Source organism: Rhinatrema bivittatum, chromosome 13, assembly GCF_901001135.1.
Source record: "Rhinatrema bivittatum chromosome 13, aRhiBiv1.1, whole genome shotgun sequence".
Lineage (NCBI taxonomy): Eukaryota > Metazoa > Chordata > Amphibia > Gymnophiona > Rhinatrematidae > Rhinatrema > Rhinatrema bivittatum.
The window spans coordinates 57,507,076-57,522,505 of record NC_042627.1 but is presented as its reverse complement, the minus strand read 5'-3'; the positions used below and the strand labels follow the sequence as shown (position 1 = coordinate 57,522,505).

General features: G+C 42.9%; 1 protein-coding gene across 1 annotated transcript in view; it reads left to right on the top strand.

Annotated features, from left to right (window-relative positions):
• Positions 1 to 15,430, top strand: part of FBN1 (fibrillin 1) — a 292,212-nt gene that overhangs the window by 171,136 nt on the left and 105,646 nt on the right. Inside the window, exons 24-30 of the mRNA XM_029574409.1 lie at positions 2,015 to 2,140; positions 3,343 to 3,567; positions 5,368 to 5,493; positions 5,591 to 5,719; positions 6,812 to 6,937; positions 8,474 to 8,599; positions 10,047 to 10,169. Of these exons, the coding sequence (XP_029430269.1) occupies positions 2,015 to 2,140; positions 3,343 to 3,567; positions 5,368 to 5,493; positions 5,591 to 5,719; positions 6,812 to 6,937; positions 8,474 to 8,599; positions 10,047 to 10,169 (981 nt within the window). The remainder of the gene's footprint in view (positions 1 to 2,014; positions 2,141 to 3,342; positions 3,568 to 5,367; positions 5,494 to 5,590; positions 5,720 to 6,811; positions 6,938 to 8,473; positions 8,600 to 10,046; positions 10,170 to 15,430) is intronic.

The window sequence follows — 15,430 nt, the reverse complement described above, 5'->3', positions numbered from 1 at the left end:
AATGGGTCCTTCCGCTATTGACTTCAAAGTAAAATGAAAAATGAATGGAATTAATTAATATTTTTTTTCGTTCCAAATCTAATGAAACAAATTGATATAACCATAAAATGAACCAATAAACCGAAACAAATTTTTCGAGGCTACACATCCCTAGTATCCATGTTTGTTTGCATAATTTAGAAATAGTACATCTTTTGCCCAGTGTTTTAATTTTCTTCAATCAGGAAGGGAAAAAATGCACAGAAAATATTTTTAAAGCAAAATATTGTGCAGAAAACACTGTGGAACCTTTGCTGAAAATGCAGAGGTCAATATTCAAAGGCATTTATCCGGACAGTTTGTGAGTTATGTGATTAAATGCTGACTTTTTGAATATCATCTGCAATTTTCCAAATAAAATTAATTCGAATAAGTTGTTATCTGCAAAATATTTAGCTGGAACTCTTAGGGGCATTTCAGGAGTGTTTTTGGAGTTAGCCTAATAAGTTATTCTGCTAACTCTAAATGTGGCCATGAGCAGGGTTAAAGTTACCTGGGATTGTGTTACCAGATAGCATTAAGAATATAAGCATCTAGCAAAGTTTAGAAAAAAAAAAAAAGTCAGGGCTGGCACACCCATGTCCTCCATCCCCTCAATGGTCTACACCCCATCTAGTCCCCCAAAATCTTTCAAAATGTTGGCAGGCAGAAAGGCACGAGGAGGCAGACCAGCTCCCTCCCGGTAACTATGGAAATCTTAGAGTTCCCCTTCCCACTCTCTCCTCAATGCTCCCTCCCCCCCGCCAACCCTAACCCTACCACTTCAGCCAGCACCCTCAAAATGGCCTGGGCGGTAAGGGCCGCAGTACGGGAGTCGTCTTGCGCTGCTGTAAGGCTCCTACAGCAAGGCCGGGTTAACTTATGCTGCCAGCACTGCTGAGGTGGCGACGCTCGCTGCTTCTGGGAGCAGTGTGCGGCTCGCGCTGCCCTCTCAGAGGCCCAGGCCATTTTGAAAGTGCTGACAGGAGCAGGAGGGTTGGGGTTGGCCTGGGAGTTTTGGAGGGGTGGAGTGTGGAAGAGGAGGGGGTGAGGGGAGTGGCAGGGGGAATGCTAACATTTTCCAACGTTATCAACGATTGATAAGTGGAAAAGCTGGCCCACATCATTGGCCTTTCCGCCTGCCGTGTTTTTGAAAGATTTTTGGGGGCTAGAGGGACTGGGGGGCATGGGCCCACTAACCTGAACTAGTGTTTTTTTGGTGTTTTTTTTTGTTTGTTTGTTTTTTTACTTTGCTTGATGCTTATACAGCTATATTCTTTGAATATAGCCACATAGGCTTAAACTTATCTGGCTACCTTTAGCCGGATCATTTTAAACCTAATTGCCTGCCTATATTCAAACATAGCTGGTTAGGTTTAAAATTATCTGGCAAGATTTAGCCAGATAGCTTTATTCATCCTTGTTTAGTGGGAGTTTATGTCGCTGAATATCCTGGATAACTTATCTGGTTAACTTCAGCCTGATAAGTTATCCATTTTCTGGATTTTTTTTTAAATATTGGCCTCGCTGTGTTTAAGAAGTGGGCATCAGTTCTAAGGTGTTTTTATACCTTATTTTCCTTGCATGGTTTTTTGTTTTTCTTTCCAGAAGTTGAAGGAAATGGAGATCCTCAGCCAAAAGATGTTACTTCAAAACTGTGCACACAAATGGACTTAGACATTTTGCGGTCTTCTGTTGCATGAATTTAAATCTGTCCACTGCCATTTCTATGACACAAGACTGTGCGATATAGTGCATAATATTTACTGCAAGGTGCACTGGTACATCTGCTGCAACTTTGTGCTCAAATGCTAGACAGCAGTGGGAGTCGGCTCTAGGTTAGCTTGCAGTGTAATAGTTTGCTTCCCTATATTCAGTATTTCATAGTGTATTCTGGTTTTTGTGATCTGCCTCTTCAACATTAACAGTAAAACTTTTTGGATATGCTAAGATCCCATTTATATTGAACTCTTTTTTTTTTTTTTTTGGGAAACAGATGTTAATGAATGTGATGTATTTCCTGGCGTGTGCACAAATGGACTATGTGTCAACACCATAGGATCCTTTGTTTGTCAGTGCCCCAGTGGAATGAGCCTCGATATCTCTGGACGCACGTGTCTTGGTATGATTTAAAATTATTTCATAATTATTTTCTCATTTGTGGCAGTGTATGGAAAAATGGCAAGGCTTTACGTACAGCATCTGAGATAAAATTTAGATGCAAGGTGCACTCTGAGGGGGGCAGTTTACACACAGCCTGTGTGATTTCAAAGCATGTAGGTATTTTTCCCACATGTGCTTTGTGGCTAATTTTCAAAGAGAAGCTAAAAGTCCATCCTAATGTGGACCTGCTATTTGCATGGGTGCTTTTAAACATCCCCAGCCTCAGCATACCCCAGGGAGCATCTCTTTTTAACCTTGGGGAAAATCAGGTGTGCCGCGGAGGCCCATGTGCGCTTTAGGCAGTTCGGCTGGGTGTGCAGGTTCTGCATTTACTGTGCACTCCACCGTACCGTGGCCTATTTTTCCAGCTAGGGACCTTGAGATTCGAGCCTACAACCTTTTGGCTTTCAATCCTTAGCTCTGCTGAAGGAGCAGCTCTCCCTTTGCTGACCTGAAGGGAAAATCACACTGTAGCCAGGTTGCTCATATCCATCCTCTTGTTAACTCCATCCTGTAATTCACTATTTACTTTGAGAATTTCCCCTCCCCATGCAGTATAATGAAGAGCTGTTTATTTCACAGTGACCCTTAAAAATGCCCCTCTATAGTGTTCTTGCCGCCTGTAATCACTTTTTTAAAATGTTTACTCCGTTGAATAATTTGGTCTGGTTTCCTGTAGAACAGAATTGTAGTCCAGCCAGTATCCGATACCAAACACTGGCCCTGGCTGGCTAGCACTGCAAGTTCTCAATGTATTCTAGGAACTTTTGAGAAGCCAGCAAGAACATTTTACGTATAAGCATGTATCTCTGGTCCTAATGATGATCTACTAAGAGGGATCTATCGGGGTAGCCATAAATTAGTGCTGGAAATTGGCACGTACGATTGTCAGAGGGTCAAAAGCTCCTTAACCAAAACTGGTATGCTGGGGATCTGCAGTGTGTTGTTTGAAGGAGAGAAAAAAAAAGGTGCCCTGCTTATAATAGACACTTAAAGAGCTCGGAAGTAATGTAGTAAGAAGCCATTCCAGATCTCCTCCCCCTCCCTCCCTCCTTCTGTCTGTCTTTCACATACGTACACTTGTGTTGGATTGTGCCTGGTGATGCAGCGTGAAGAACGCAGTAACTCTCCGCGCTGTCGTTTTGATTTCTTTTGCCGCAGATATTCGCCTGGAAACGTGTTACCTGAAGCACGAAGATGAGGAGTGCTCCTCGCCGATCGCGGGACGTCATCGCATGGATAGCTGCTGCTGTTCCGTCGGCGCAGCGTGGGGACCCGAATGTGAAGAATGCCCTTCAAAAGGGAGCGAGGAATATGAAACTCTCTGCCCAAGGGGACCTGGCTTTGCTAGCAGAGAGCCTGTAAATGGAAAACCATTTTTTAAAGGTAACGAAGGCGAAAAAAAAAAAAAAAAAAAGGCTCCGCGCTACCCTTAAAGCAGAGTGTGCCTTCAAGAGAAATATCTAAATTTCTTTCCCTTTTTAGTTTGACGCCACTTTTCATCTAAATGTCGTTCGTGGTAAGAGCTGGGCTACCATACCCTCCTGTTTCTACTCAGTTTGATCTCCGTGCTCTCAGGCGCTAGCTTCATCCTTGCTATTACACCAGCAGGGAGTCACATTCCCTAATGCACAAGGAGACATGAGATCACTTAGAAGTGCACAGGTGGCCATATTTAAATTAGCTGCTCCAAAATTAGCCTTCCATTCATTTTTCTGCTAATTCACATTTCTTTGCCAGATGTTTAGAAGGTTGTTACGCTTCCCTCAAATTTGGTCGAAACTGAGCAAGTATGTGGCACTCCTGCATTCATTTTAATGTAACACGTTTTTAAAATGAAAGGTATGCATAGAAGAAATAAGTTATTTTGTAAATGTAATTGTAGTTGCAAGAGATAATGAATCATATTACTCTAAGATTTTGACAGGGAAACATGCGTAAAACATGAAAAATGTGTTTAGTAAATATAGCTATATGAGAAAACATTTGAATCAATATTCAGAAGCCTTAAGTATGTAGATTAACAATTTTGTGGATAAAGTTCAAATGAAATATCGAGTCTAGTTGGGTGGAATCTGTTTGTAAAGACAAACAATAGGAAACAGTGAAGGTAGGACATGGCTGAATTGGTCTGCCCAACTGGTAACTGGAGTTGGACCTGTATAATTTACAGTATGACTGTCAGAAAAGATCATTTCTAGAGAGAGACTTGAGTCGCATTTTTTTCTCTTCTTCCTAGGAGAAACTAAAAGTAAAGGCAACAGGGAGAGTTATAAGAGAGGAAAAACCCCAATAGGACTAAAATAAATATTCTCCCTGTAAATGGAATTGTCTACTTCAGAATGAATTTTATTACAAGCTTCCATGTGAAGGAATATTCCACCTTATTGAAATACAAATTCAGTCATCAATATAGTTACATTAAGAGGATTCAGGTCTTCAGTGTAAACCTTTGCTTGCACACTCTACCACAATTACCAACACATTGGGACTTGAGGATTTGAGCAACGTTAAAGTTTATAATGTTGCCTCATAACTTACCTGTATTTGGATAATTTCTTTCGATATAGGCAGTAAATTGCTATACTTCCATATCTGTGAGTCATTTTTCTGTTTCATCTGCTGATATTTTCTTGTGCTTGGTTTGTTAACTGTTGACTTAGCTATCAGTTTCTTCTTGTAGCACAGAAAAATACATGCACGTGTATTGGAACCATGATAACAGACATGAAAAGGGGGTTGAGGTTGCACAAGTCTGATTCATTTGAGCAGTAGCGCCAATCATCAAGGCTTCAGCCCTGGCCTCTATCCGTTCGTGCATCATTCATGTAAATTCTTAAGTCGGAGGTTTCAGCCTTGTGCCATCTCATCCCTTTTTATGTTCGTCAAGCCCAACCTTTTACCCCTGTTCACCTTTCCTTGTGCTCCTCAGCCCATGAAACACACCGTTATGTAGAGTTGCAAGCCTCTATCCTAACCAGTGGCTGAAAACAATGCATTGCATCTCTCTATAACCAAAGGTGAAAGGCCTAATCAACACAAAATCTCTGTCTACCTTTGATTAAACCCTGACTCTAGGTTTGCCCATTCATTTAATCACCATAAAGTGGAGCCTAAGTGACTCTGGGATTTATTAAACTGAGTTGATACCAAAGATAACTCTTTTTTTTTTATTTCTGTTTTTAGACATTAATGAGTGTAAAATGATTCCCAGTCTGTGCACACATGGAAAATGCAGAAATACCATTGGCAGTTTCAAATGCAGATGTGACAATGGATTTGCACTTGATTCTGAAGAAAGAAACTGTACAGGTGAGCTATATAGCATACATTTTATTACATTTAAAATACATCATAGAAGAGCTAGGATGGTCAACTTGTGTTACTTTGTATTTTTATTTCTATCCAGATATCGATGAATGTCGTATATCTCCTGACGTCTGTGGCGAGGGCACTTGTGTTAATACTCCTGGAGATTTTGAATGTGCCTGCTTTGAAGGATATGAAAGTGGATTTATGATGATGAAAAACTGCATGGGTGAGTTCTTTTTGGCACACATAAAACAGTTACCTTAATATGTGTTCTTTAAATCAATATACATTTTGAGGTCCATATTCAAACAGTCTGGATTGCAAAGTTAATTGGATAAACTTATTTTGCTAACTTTGGAGGTCTATTCAATAGTGTAGCCCTACTATTGCAGTTAGCCGGATAACTGTAGGGCAGATCTTTGGCCCAACCAGACTTAGCTGGCTAAGTCATCCGGCTAACTCTGAAAATCAGTGTTAGCCAGTTAACTTACCGGCTGACTCAATTGCTCCCAGTTACATCCCCGAAATGCCCCTAACGTATCCAGCTAAATTCTAGCCTCCTAACTTATTAGCTGGCTAGAATTTAGCTGGATATGTGCCCATATCTTCATGTAGCGGCTAACTTCTGATTTAGCCAGTTAAATGATTTTGAATATGGGCTCTTTTTAGTTACAGCACATCTGCAAAGTGCAGTACATAAAACCATCACTGAGCTGTAGTTGCACTATTTTCACTCTATTCCTGTCCTGTTATGCCTTTTGTATTCATTTTTTAATATGAGGCACAATTTGCTTTTCCTAGTCAAGATAACCAGTCTTATCATTCTTCAGGTGTTTTACAGTCATGTGTTGAATGAAACTGTTGTTTCTCTAATATGGCCCATCCAATTTGCTCAGTTTAAAAATGCAGAATACTAGAACACTCCTGATTCAGTTTTTCTAGATTGAAGCAAACTGCTTATCGATATTTATATTGGGCTGATTTGACCACAGCTTTATGCTATGTTCCCTCTTCTAAGCGTAAGGCAGAGCTATTTTAAACATGGGAAGGATATGTTTATTTATTTAAAACATTTTATATACCGTCGTTTAGAAGGTTCCATCACAACAGTTTACATAGAACCAAAATAATATAAATAAAATCAGTAATAAAAACAATAATAGGCTAATACATTATTCAGTAGTCTAAAATACATCAAAAGAAATTATAAGTAAAAATTGAGCTTGCTATGTCATCTGGTTCCTCTCATCGTAGGCTTTGCAAAATAGCAAAACTTTAACAAAGAAATTGCTTTACATGCCTTTATTTTGTTTTCCAGATATTGATGAGTGTGAAAGAAATCCTCTTCTCTGTCGAGGTGGCATTTGTTTAAATACAGAGGGAAGTTTTCGGTGCGAGTGTCCTCCAGGTCATGATGTGGCTCCGGATGGATCAGCATGTACAGGTATGATGAAATTATTTGCGGTTATATCTGTAGGGACTGTGATTAGAGCAATTTACGCAAGTTTATTTATTTATTTATTTATTTATTTAGGGTTTTTATATACCGGCATTCGAGAACGCAGTCCCATCATGCTGGTTCACATTAAAACAAGTGTGCATCGTAAACAAAACTAAAACAATGGTGCGGAAAAAGGCAGTTACAAATAACAGGGAGATTAGAACTTGGCAGAGAGAGAAGAGAAAGGACAGGTTATTAATTCAAACATGTAACGATAGTGTAAAATAATATAAAATTCAAACAAGAAGGTTAGTCATGGTGTATGTGAAGGTAAGGATTGGCGTGGAAGAGGCAAGTAACCTGTTTCCTTAGTTTTTGGCAGAGCCTAAAGTTAATGTGCACAATGTGGGTGGGCACTACAAGGGTGGGGGGAGGGGGCTGAAATTTCTCAGATGCGCTCTCTCTCTCTCTCTCCCTCTCTCTCTCTCTCCCTCTCTCTCTCTCTCTCTCTCTCTCTCCTCTCCTCCCCCATTGAGCCTGACCCAGCAATCTCTCTCTCATTCTGAATGCCCCTCTTCTCATCTGTCTCTCAGCAGTCTGTATCCCTCAACCCCCACCATCTTTTCCTCAGTAGCTGAACAACAGCAGTCTTTTTAACTCCCCTGAAGCTCCATCAGTCTCTCTCCAGTCAACCCCAACCATATCCTTGGCAGTCTCTCTCTCTCTCTTCCACTCTCTCTGTTCTCAGCAGTATCTCTCTCAAACTGAACTCCTCCCCCCTTAAGTTTAGTGACAGCCTCTCTAGACTTCTGATTTTAAAACAGACGAGTCTGATTCACTGAGCATACTGTATCTGCTCTTCAGCCCATGGCACCGCTACCACTGCCTGGGCTGTTGCCTCCTCTAATTTCTTTTCCGCCCATGTAATGCAGATGTTCAGTTTGCATCGCCTCCTCCTCCTCTCTGGTGTTGGACAATAAGGCAGGGATGCTGACACCACCTCTAATTCTCCCGTTGGTCCATGCCGTTGTAGCCGTTGATGCTGTGATTGGATGGACCCACCCAGTTCCACCTGTAACGATATCCCTCCACCGGCAAATATAAACGTGGGCACAGATCCATGCTCTGTGAATAGAGCACGTCCTTTTACCTGTCTAAAAAGTGGGCATGGCCAGGTCCAGGGAAGAGAAAGCACCTGCAGAGATTTAATTTTGAAATCTCTGTGGATGCTTTCCGGCACATGCTTTGCACCTGCTTGAATGCAGGTGCCAAGCACGCAGGTACAAACGCCACTGGCATTTTCAAGGAGAAACTCAGCAAGGAGTTACCATGTGAAAATGAATCTGCGTTCCTGTGGGGCACAAAGTACAGCAAGCTTGATGGGCAGTATCATTATTGCCCTCTATTAACAGAACACTGAGAGGTTTTCATCGTGAAATGCATTATATGTATTGCTTGTACATTTATCTTGTGTATGTGTGTATATTTATATGGTATACAAGCTTAAATGGTTTCTGCTGTTTTACATTTTTCCTACAGATATTAATGAGTGTGAGCTGAGCACCAACCTGTGCAAAAATGGCCACTGTGTAAACCTGATTGGGAGGTATCAATGTGCCTGCAACCCTGGGTATAAGAATACCCCTGATAAACTATTTTGTGTTGGTAAGTACCTGAGCTGAATGTTGGTTACAAGTTTGCACAAATTAATAAGCATCTGTTATAGCACATATTTAAACGGAAACCACACTGAAGATGTGTTTCTCTCAGATAAACAGAGCTTTTTGGGTTATATTTTCTTCAAAATAGGCTTGTTGAACAATTTGGCAAACCTGGAAAACTCCGGAAGGTTTGTTGAACTGGCTGGTCGAACTTTTGGAAGAAATCTGAAATGGATTTGAAATGTTTGCATTGGATTTTCAAAAATCCCTAGTGGATTTTGAGAAATGGCAGGGGATCCACTTCATGTTTTTCAAATCTGCTTCATAGTTTTCAAATTTCTTTTTGACTTTTCCCATAAATCTGCCAACAAAAAATCTGATCATTTTCTTTAGTGGATTCGGGCAAAATTCAAAACTTCCTTTTGAACCTGGATCAGGTTAAAATCCTCCTAGTTGAAGTTGGTCTTAAAATTGTTCATACATCTCCATAACTGACCTAATACAGGTTTTCTAAAGACCGAAGCAAACTGACCTTAGCAAACGCATGCTATCCCGAGGGAATGGACCCAATTAATATATATTAAAAAAATGTTTGGAATACATTTGAAATCCAGACTATTTGGCTGAGGTCACTCCTGTAGGTCTTTTGGCAGCCACACAGGACACTGAAATATTTTTTAAAAAGCTTGTGGGTGGCCCAATATTCAGCACTGGCTGGTTAAGTAAAATCCGGTTATGATTTAGATTCAGTGGCATGGCAAAGCCACCGAATATATGCATATATGTGCGCACTTCACCAGATAAGTTTGGACCTGTTTTATGGGGTATCTAAACTTAGAAGTTAACTTATGTGACTAACTCCAATTATCGGTATTTAGTCATACTACCCAGTTATTTCTGTCACACTGCTTTCAGCATCAGCATTTGTAAAATATCACTTCTTGTCCAAGACATATTTTGTGTTGCTCTATACTCTACCATCTTGGGTAGATGAATATACAAGTTCACACCCAGCACCCCCTCCATTCCCATGACTGAGCTGAAACCTTTGGGTTAATCTGAATAAGCCACCAGTACCAATGAGGTCAAGCCTCAGCATCCACTCCAGATGGTGCTCCAGGCTGCTTCCTTGAACCCTTTATGTGCAACTATCATCATGCACAACTTTTTGTGTATGAACTTTTCAAGTTTATCACAAAAGAGTGAGAAACTTTATGCACTTTTACAATAATTATATAATCATATTTTGGATATTTTACCTGCCTTTCCAAGAAATAGCCAAGACTACTTACAGCATTATTACCGTAGCATCCAGGTACTTTTGTTGAGGGTGGTAGTGTTTGCAAAAAAAGTGGCAGACCAGCAGGAATTCTTGTGCTTTCATGAATATAGGGTAGAACCCGAGCTGCTGAATCAGTGCTAAACATGTTTTTTTTTTCCCTTTGTTCTAGATATCGATGAATGCCAGGTGGGTAATGGTGGCTGTGACACTGTCTGCACAAACTCAGAGGGAAGTTATGAATGCAGCTGCAAACAAGGATACGCACTCATGCCTGATCAGCGAACTTGCACAGGTGAGGTGCATTTCTTAATACCTGCAACAGAAGTTGAATAGGCTCCTGAATCAATCTGTAGTGGTTCAATGGGCATAATACACATATCCCACATATTTAAACATAGTTAAAATGTTTCCCTGCCAGACCCTAACCTTTGCAATTAAGAGAACACAGATATAGAGATACGGTGGTGCCCGAAAAGGGAATTTGAAAGAACTTTTGGAAACATCTTTTCCATATTATTCTACTGACTAAAGTCATTCTGGTGACCACCAAAATGTCTATGCCCCTGAAATTGTTCCAGAAGATCATAGAACAGACTCGGTCACATGCCATGGCCCTTCTAGAGTGGTAGAATTGAAAGCCAGCCTGACAGTTAAAAGAAAAGTGGAAGAATGTATTTTTTTTAATGTAACATCACTGCTTAAAAAGTATAGAATTGCCCATTTTGTGTGTTTTTCAATCATTAGCTTAATCAATTCTGGAAGCATGGCTGTGTAATGAGGACAATTTTCAGAAGGATTAGCTAAATCAGCTCGGCTGAAAATGGTTTTCACTATGTTGCTATATTTAGCTGCTCAAAACATGGGCTGGTCCAGGAGGTGCAATTAGTTAGGGGAAATAGCTGTGTACAAATATTTGGTTTTCCAAATGCATGCACAAAGTTTGCATGCGTCATCCTGTGACGTGGGTGCAAATCCATGCATGGAATGTGCTTCACGATCACCTCCAATACCCAAAGTCTAATGTCACATAGAAAGTGCACTGTGCCCCAGACTCAGACCCTGATCTCACATACAACTGCCCCCCCCCCAAACCGGTCTCCTCTTCACAATGGAGCAGAGAGGGGGTAAACCTACTTTCTCCTGCCTTCAAGGGTGGGGGGAGTGGGGTAAAAAGAGAGAGAGAGATTGGGATTGGGTCAACGGAGGGGGTGGCTTTCAATGTGAGGTTGGAGTTTAGGTCTGGGGGGGGGGACACTTTCTATGTGAGATCAGGGAGGCTAATGTCTAGGAGACACCAGGGTTCCAGTTTGGGGAAGGGGAAGGGTGCTAGCTGGCAAAAACGTATCTGATAATGCTTCAGCCAATTAGGCCTGGGCTGGCCTGGACAACCCACCTGGCTAGATGGCAGCTGAAAATTAGCCCAAATATAATGATATACCCCTTTCCACAGCTGACATGACGATAGGACATGGCAAGAAAGCTTTAAAACATCTGAACTAGAGTCAGAAGATGTTGATAACTCTACTCTGCCAGATACAGGAAAACTGAATGGGATAAATATATAGTTTGCTTTTAATCATTCATTACAACACTGTTCTTCTTGCCTATTCACTGTGCCACTATATCCAATTCCAAATACAGTTGGCAACAGTAGCACATCTGGAATTAAGGATTCCAAAGTTTGCAACATTGTTTTCAGTTTCTGGAATCTGGCTGGTGAGATCAAATCTCCCCCTGAAGTGGAACAAAAAAGCAAAAACAATGTAACATGAAATTCGACATTCCTTCTATTTCCCAAGGCTTTCCTCAGTTTTCTGCAAACATTTTCTCCCTCAGAGTGCATCTATTGGGAAATGCATATGTAGGCGTGAAATGCATGGATCTTGGGAGAAATGAGTACCAGATACCTCGGTAACATCTAGTCTGCCCAGATAGTTGAGGCTTTTTCTCTCTGTTATTTACCACCTTGGGTAGATGAACACACAAATTCCAGTTGCCCAAACTAACATCAGCTAAACGCCATATCAACTACCCAATCCTTTGGGCAATCATGCAACCTTGTTCTCATCACTGCCCTCTATAACTGTCTGAAGCTTGGCTCACCATCATTTATTCTACCTGTTACCCTTCCCTCCCAACCCCTACCCCCCCCCTCACACACACACACACACACACACACACACTAAGTAATAAACATCGTTCTCTGTGTCTGGGAGCATTTTCAAACTCTGTCATGGTTTTGGATGTCACTGCCTCCACCCATAGGCCACTCCATGCATCAACCACCCTCCCAAAAAAAGAGACATCCATTTTCCTCTAAACTCCCCTCTCTGCAACTTTACGTCCAGGTCAAGTGGAGCAGGTCACTGCAATCTACTTGCACCTGTCTGATTGGTCAACCTAGTGAAGGCATTTCAATGTCTTTCCGTTAACAGGCTTATCCTTTTCATTTTAAGTGTTAAATTTTCTAATAGACTGGCAATGTACAAGTGTACCCAGGTGATTGTCAAACATTAGGTATCCATATACATTGTGCATTGTGTGCTTAAAATTCAGCATGTACACATACGTGCTGTTTTTTTTAAATTTTAATTGGGATTTTAACCTGGGCAGCCACAACAACTCATAACAAGGCAAGGGGGTGAAGACCACGTGCACTCAGGACACCTTAACACAACAAGTGAGCCAGACAAGGAATTAGTAGAAAACAGGCCACAACTTTATTGCAAGAACTACAATACAAGGATGTCCCAGGAATCAGAGCCATAACAGAGAGTTCTAGCCATTTGTCCATAGGCAGGCAGTGCCTTGACTCTGGACTCCGGGGCTCACCACTGTCAAGCAAAGCCTTGTCCACGGGTGAGGCACTTGCTCCTCAAGGGCATACGGTCAACCTGCCATGGACAAGGTGACTGCCCACTTGGGCAGGGCATCTGGTCTGCCATAACCCGGGGCCACCTGGCCCTGATGGCAGACAATTCCTAGCGGAATAGGTACTCCACCAGTCATAGGTACAGTCATACAGCACATTGTCTTCAATAGGAAAGAACACCTTCCCGGCTTGGGTATCCACGCCAAAGGGCCTACGTAGTTGAAAGGCTTCCCCAGGACCCTCCCCATACTGCTACGGCCTCTGCCTCAAATTGTGAATGGCCAGTTGCAAAGCATTAAAAAAGAGTTCCTGGGCCATATCAGACAGGTGTATGCTGGCTTTGCGGAACAGGTCTCAGCATTCCACACAGACCCATTTATGTAAGATGTGAAGATCCCCCTCTACGCTCAATGAAGTTTCCTATCTGCTTATTTAACTTGCCCATCCACCGCTGCCAAAACCAAGCCTGCTGGAACCGGTGATGAGATGATGTCTGACCACAACACCCTCATGCAGGGCATAAGTGCCACATTGAGAGCAATGTCATTCCTGATGATGTCAATTAATTGCTGTTTGGGAATATCTCCCAGATCGTTGCCCCCCCCCCCCCCCCCCAGGTGTATGATAAACACCTCAGGTGGAGCAGATCTGACCAGCAGGTGTTGCAGAAGCAGAACAAGCTGATCCCAATGCAGTCTTCTTCTGCCCATCTCATCATCACACAGCTTGGGGCTAGGCCAAATGCGGTCCCAGGGCTCTCTTCATTGCATGGTGCTCTGCCCAAAATACAAATGAATGTCCCGCGATCCATACCATCCCTTGTCGCTAGCGAATCCCTAAAGCGAAATGACAAATTAAATAAATCTAGTGAGCAAGCCCAAACTCTTGCTGATGGGCTAGCCTGCTAGGGTGTGCAAAATAACTAGTGGGTCTCATCCAACTGCCTGATGTAAGATAGGTAAGCTGGGGATCACCACCTGCCAATGCATTGAATTGCCGCACAGGAAAAGCCAGACGCGGCTGCACTTGATGCAGCGCCAGTCCTAAAAGCGTGCATCTCAAACTGCTCAGTTTGCATGCCGGCCACATACTGTGCACGCCTAAGTATGGCACTAAATTGGTATTTGCTTAGCAGGAGTAAATCAATGTACCAAGAACTGCAGCATCCCCCACCTCCCGATGGCCTAATGGAGGCGTAGTTTGCAACATTCGTAACCGAGCACTTGGGTACCCCCGCCCCACTGCGCCCCTCCTGGTCTGTCTTTGATCTCCTGATTCTGAGCATCAGCCTGCCATTGGAGATCGAGACCTCTGATAAGTGAGAACCGGAACTGTTACACTCACAGCTTGCTGCTGCCTCCAACTCACTCACTCTGAATGCCCTGAGGAATGTATTGGTGAGCGCAGCATGGAATGACACTATAGCCAGCAAAGCATGCCATAACTGCAGGAGGTGATTGTGGAGCATTGGTCTGTGGTCATCAGGGGCCGCTGCTTAGATCAGGCCCAGCCTGCCTGGACTGTTTTCACAGCAAAGTCTCTGACTGGGTTGGGCCAATTCTGCGCTCTTGCAAAGAAAGCAAAGCCTGCCAGGTTAGCCTTCACCCTACTCCTCGCCGGTCCTGGACCATATAATCCACTACCCAGAGGGATAACATGGGGCCCTGTGACAGCTCTGAGCCACTCAGAAATTGCATGACTGCATTGTAGCCCCTCGTGTAGGCTCGCCAGGTGGAATGGACTGGCACAGCAGATCGAGTGCATCCTCACTCCAATGGTCCAAAGGTGCTTTGGCACAGGTCTTCCAACTCCTCTCCGTGCAGTGCCAGCCTCTGGAGACGATCAGCAATCTCGTTGCACAGCCTGGGAACGTGCCATGCAAATGTACTACATTTAATTGCAAACAACTCAAGGTCATCTCTCTCAACAGTTCGGATACAGGGGCACACAAAGAGGACTTGATGATTTGAACTACAACAAAGTTATCACACCACAATACCACTCTTCTGTCAGCTAAATAGCCACCCCAAATATATAGCAAAACCACAATTGGGAACAACTCCAGGAAGATGATATTTGATGTAACACCCAACCGAGTCCAATCCATCAACCATGTTTCCACGCACCATGATCCCTGGCAGTACAAGCCAAACCCGACACCCCTGAGGCATCAGAGAACAGTTGCAGGTCTGAACTAGATATGGGTGGAGGCAGTTAGACTACAGTGCCATTAAAGTTGGCCAGGAATAGCTCCCTTACTGCCAAATCCTTACATATCAAGTGCGTGTCCTTTATTCTGTGATGCCTCTTCCTGACTTTCATAGATGCCATCAATCTGCGCAGAAATGCCCATCCTATAGGTATAACCCTGCATTCAAATGCCAGACTCCCTGTGAGGAACTGTGCATGTGCCAAGGTGATCATGTGGCTCTGGCCCACGCTGCCGACTAGCTTCTGCAGTTTGTCAGCAGGAAGTCTGGAGATCATCTGTGTGTAGTCCAGCTTGATGCTGAGAAACATCAAAACCGTGATTGACAGCTCCAGTTTGCCGGTGGTGAGTAGGGTCTCCCAGGGTGCATGCCAGATTCTGGAAACCCTTGACTAGCTCAGAGCACACGCCCAAGTTGTGGGGATCAAGGAATAGAAAATTGTCAAGATATTGAACTACACTCTTCAAGCTC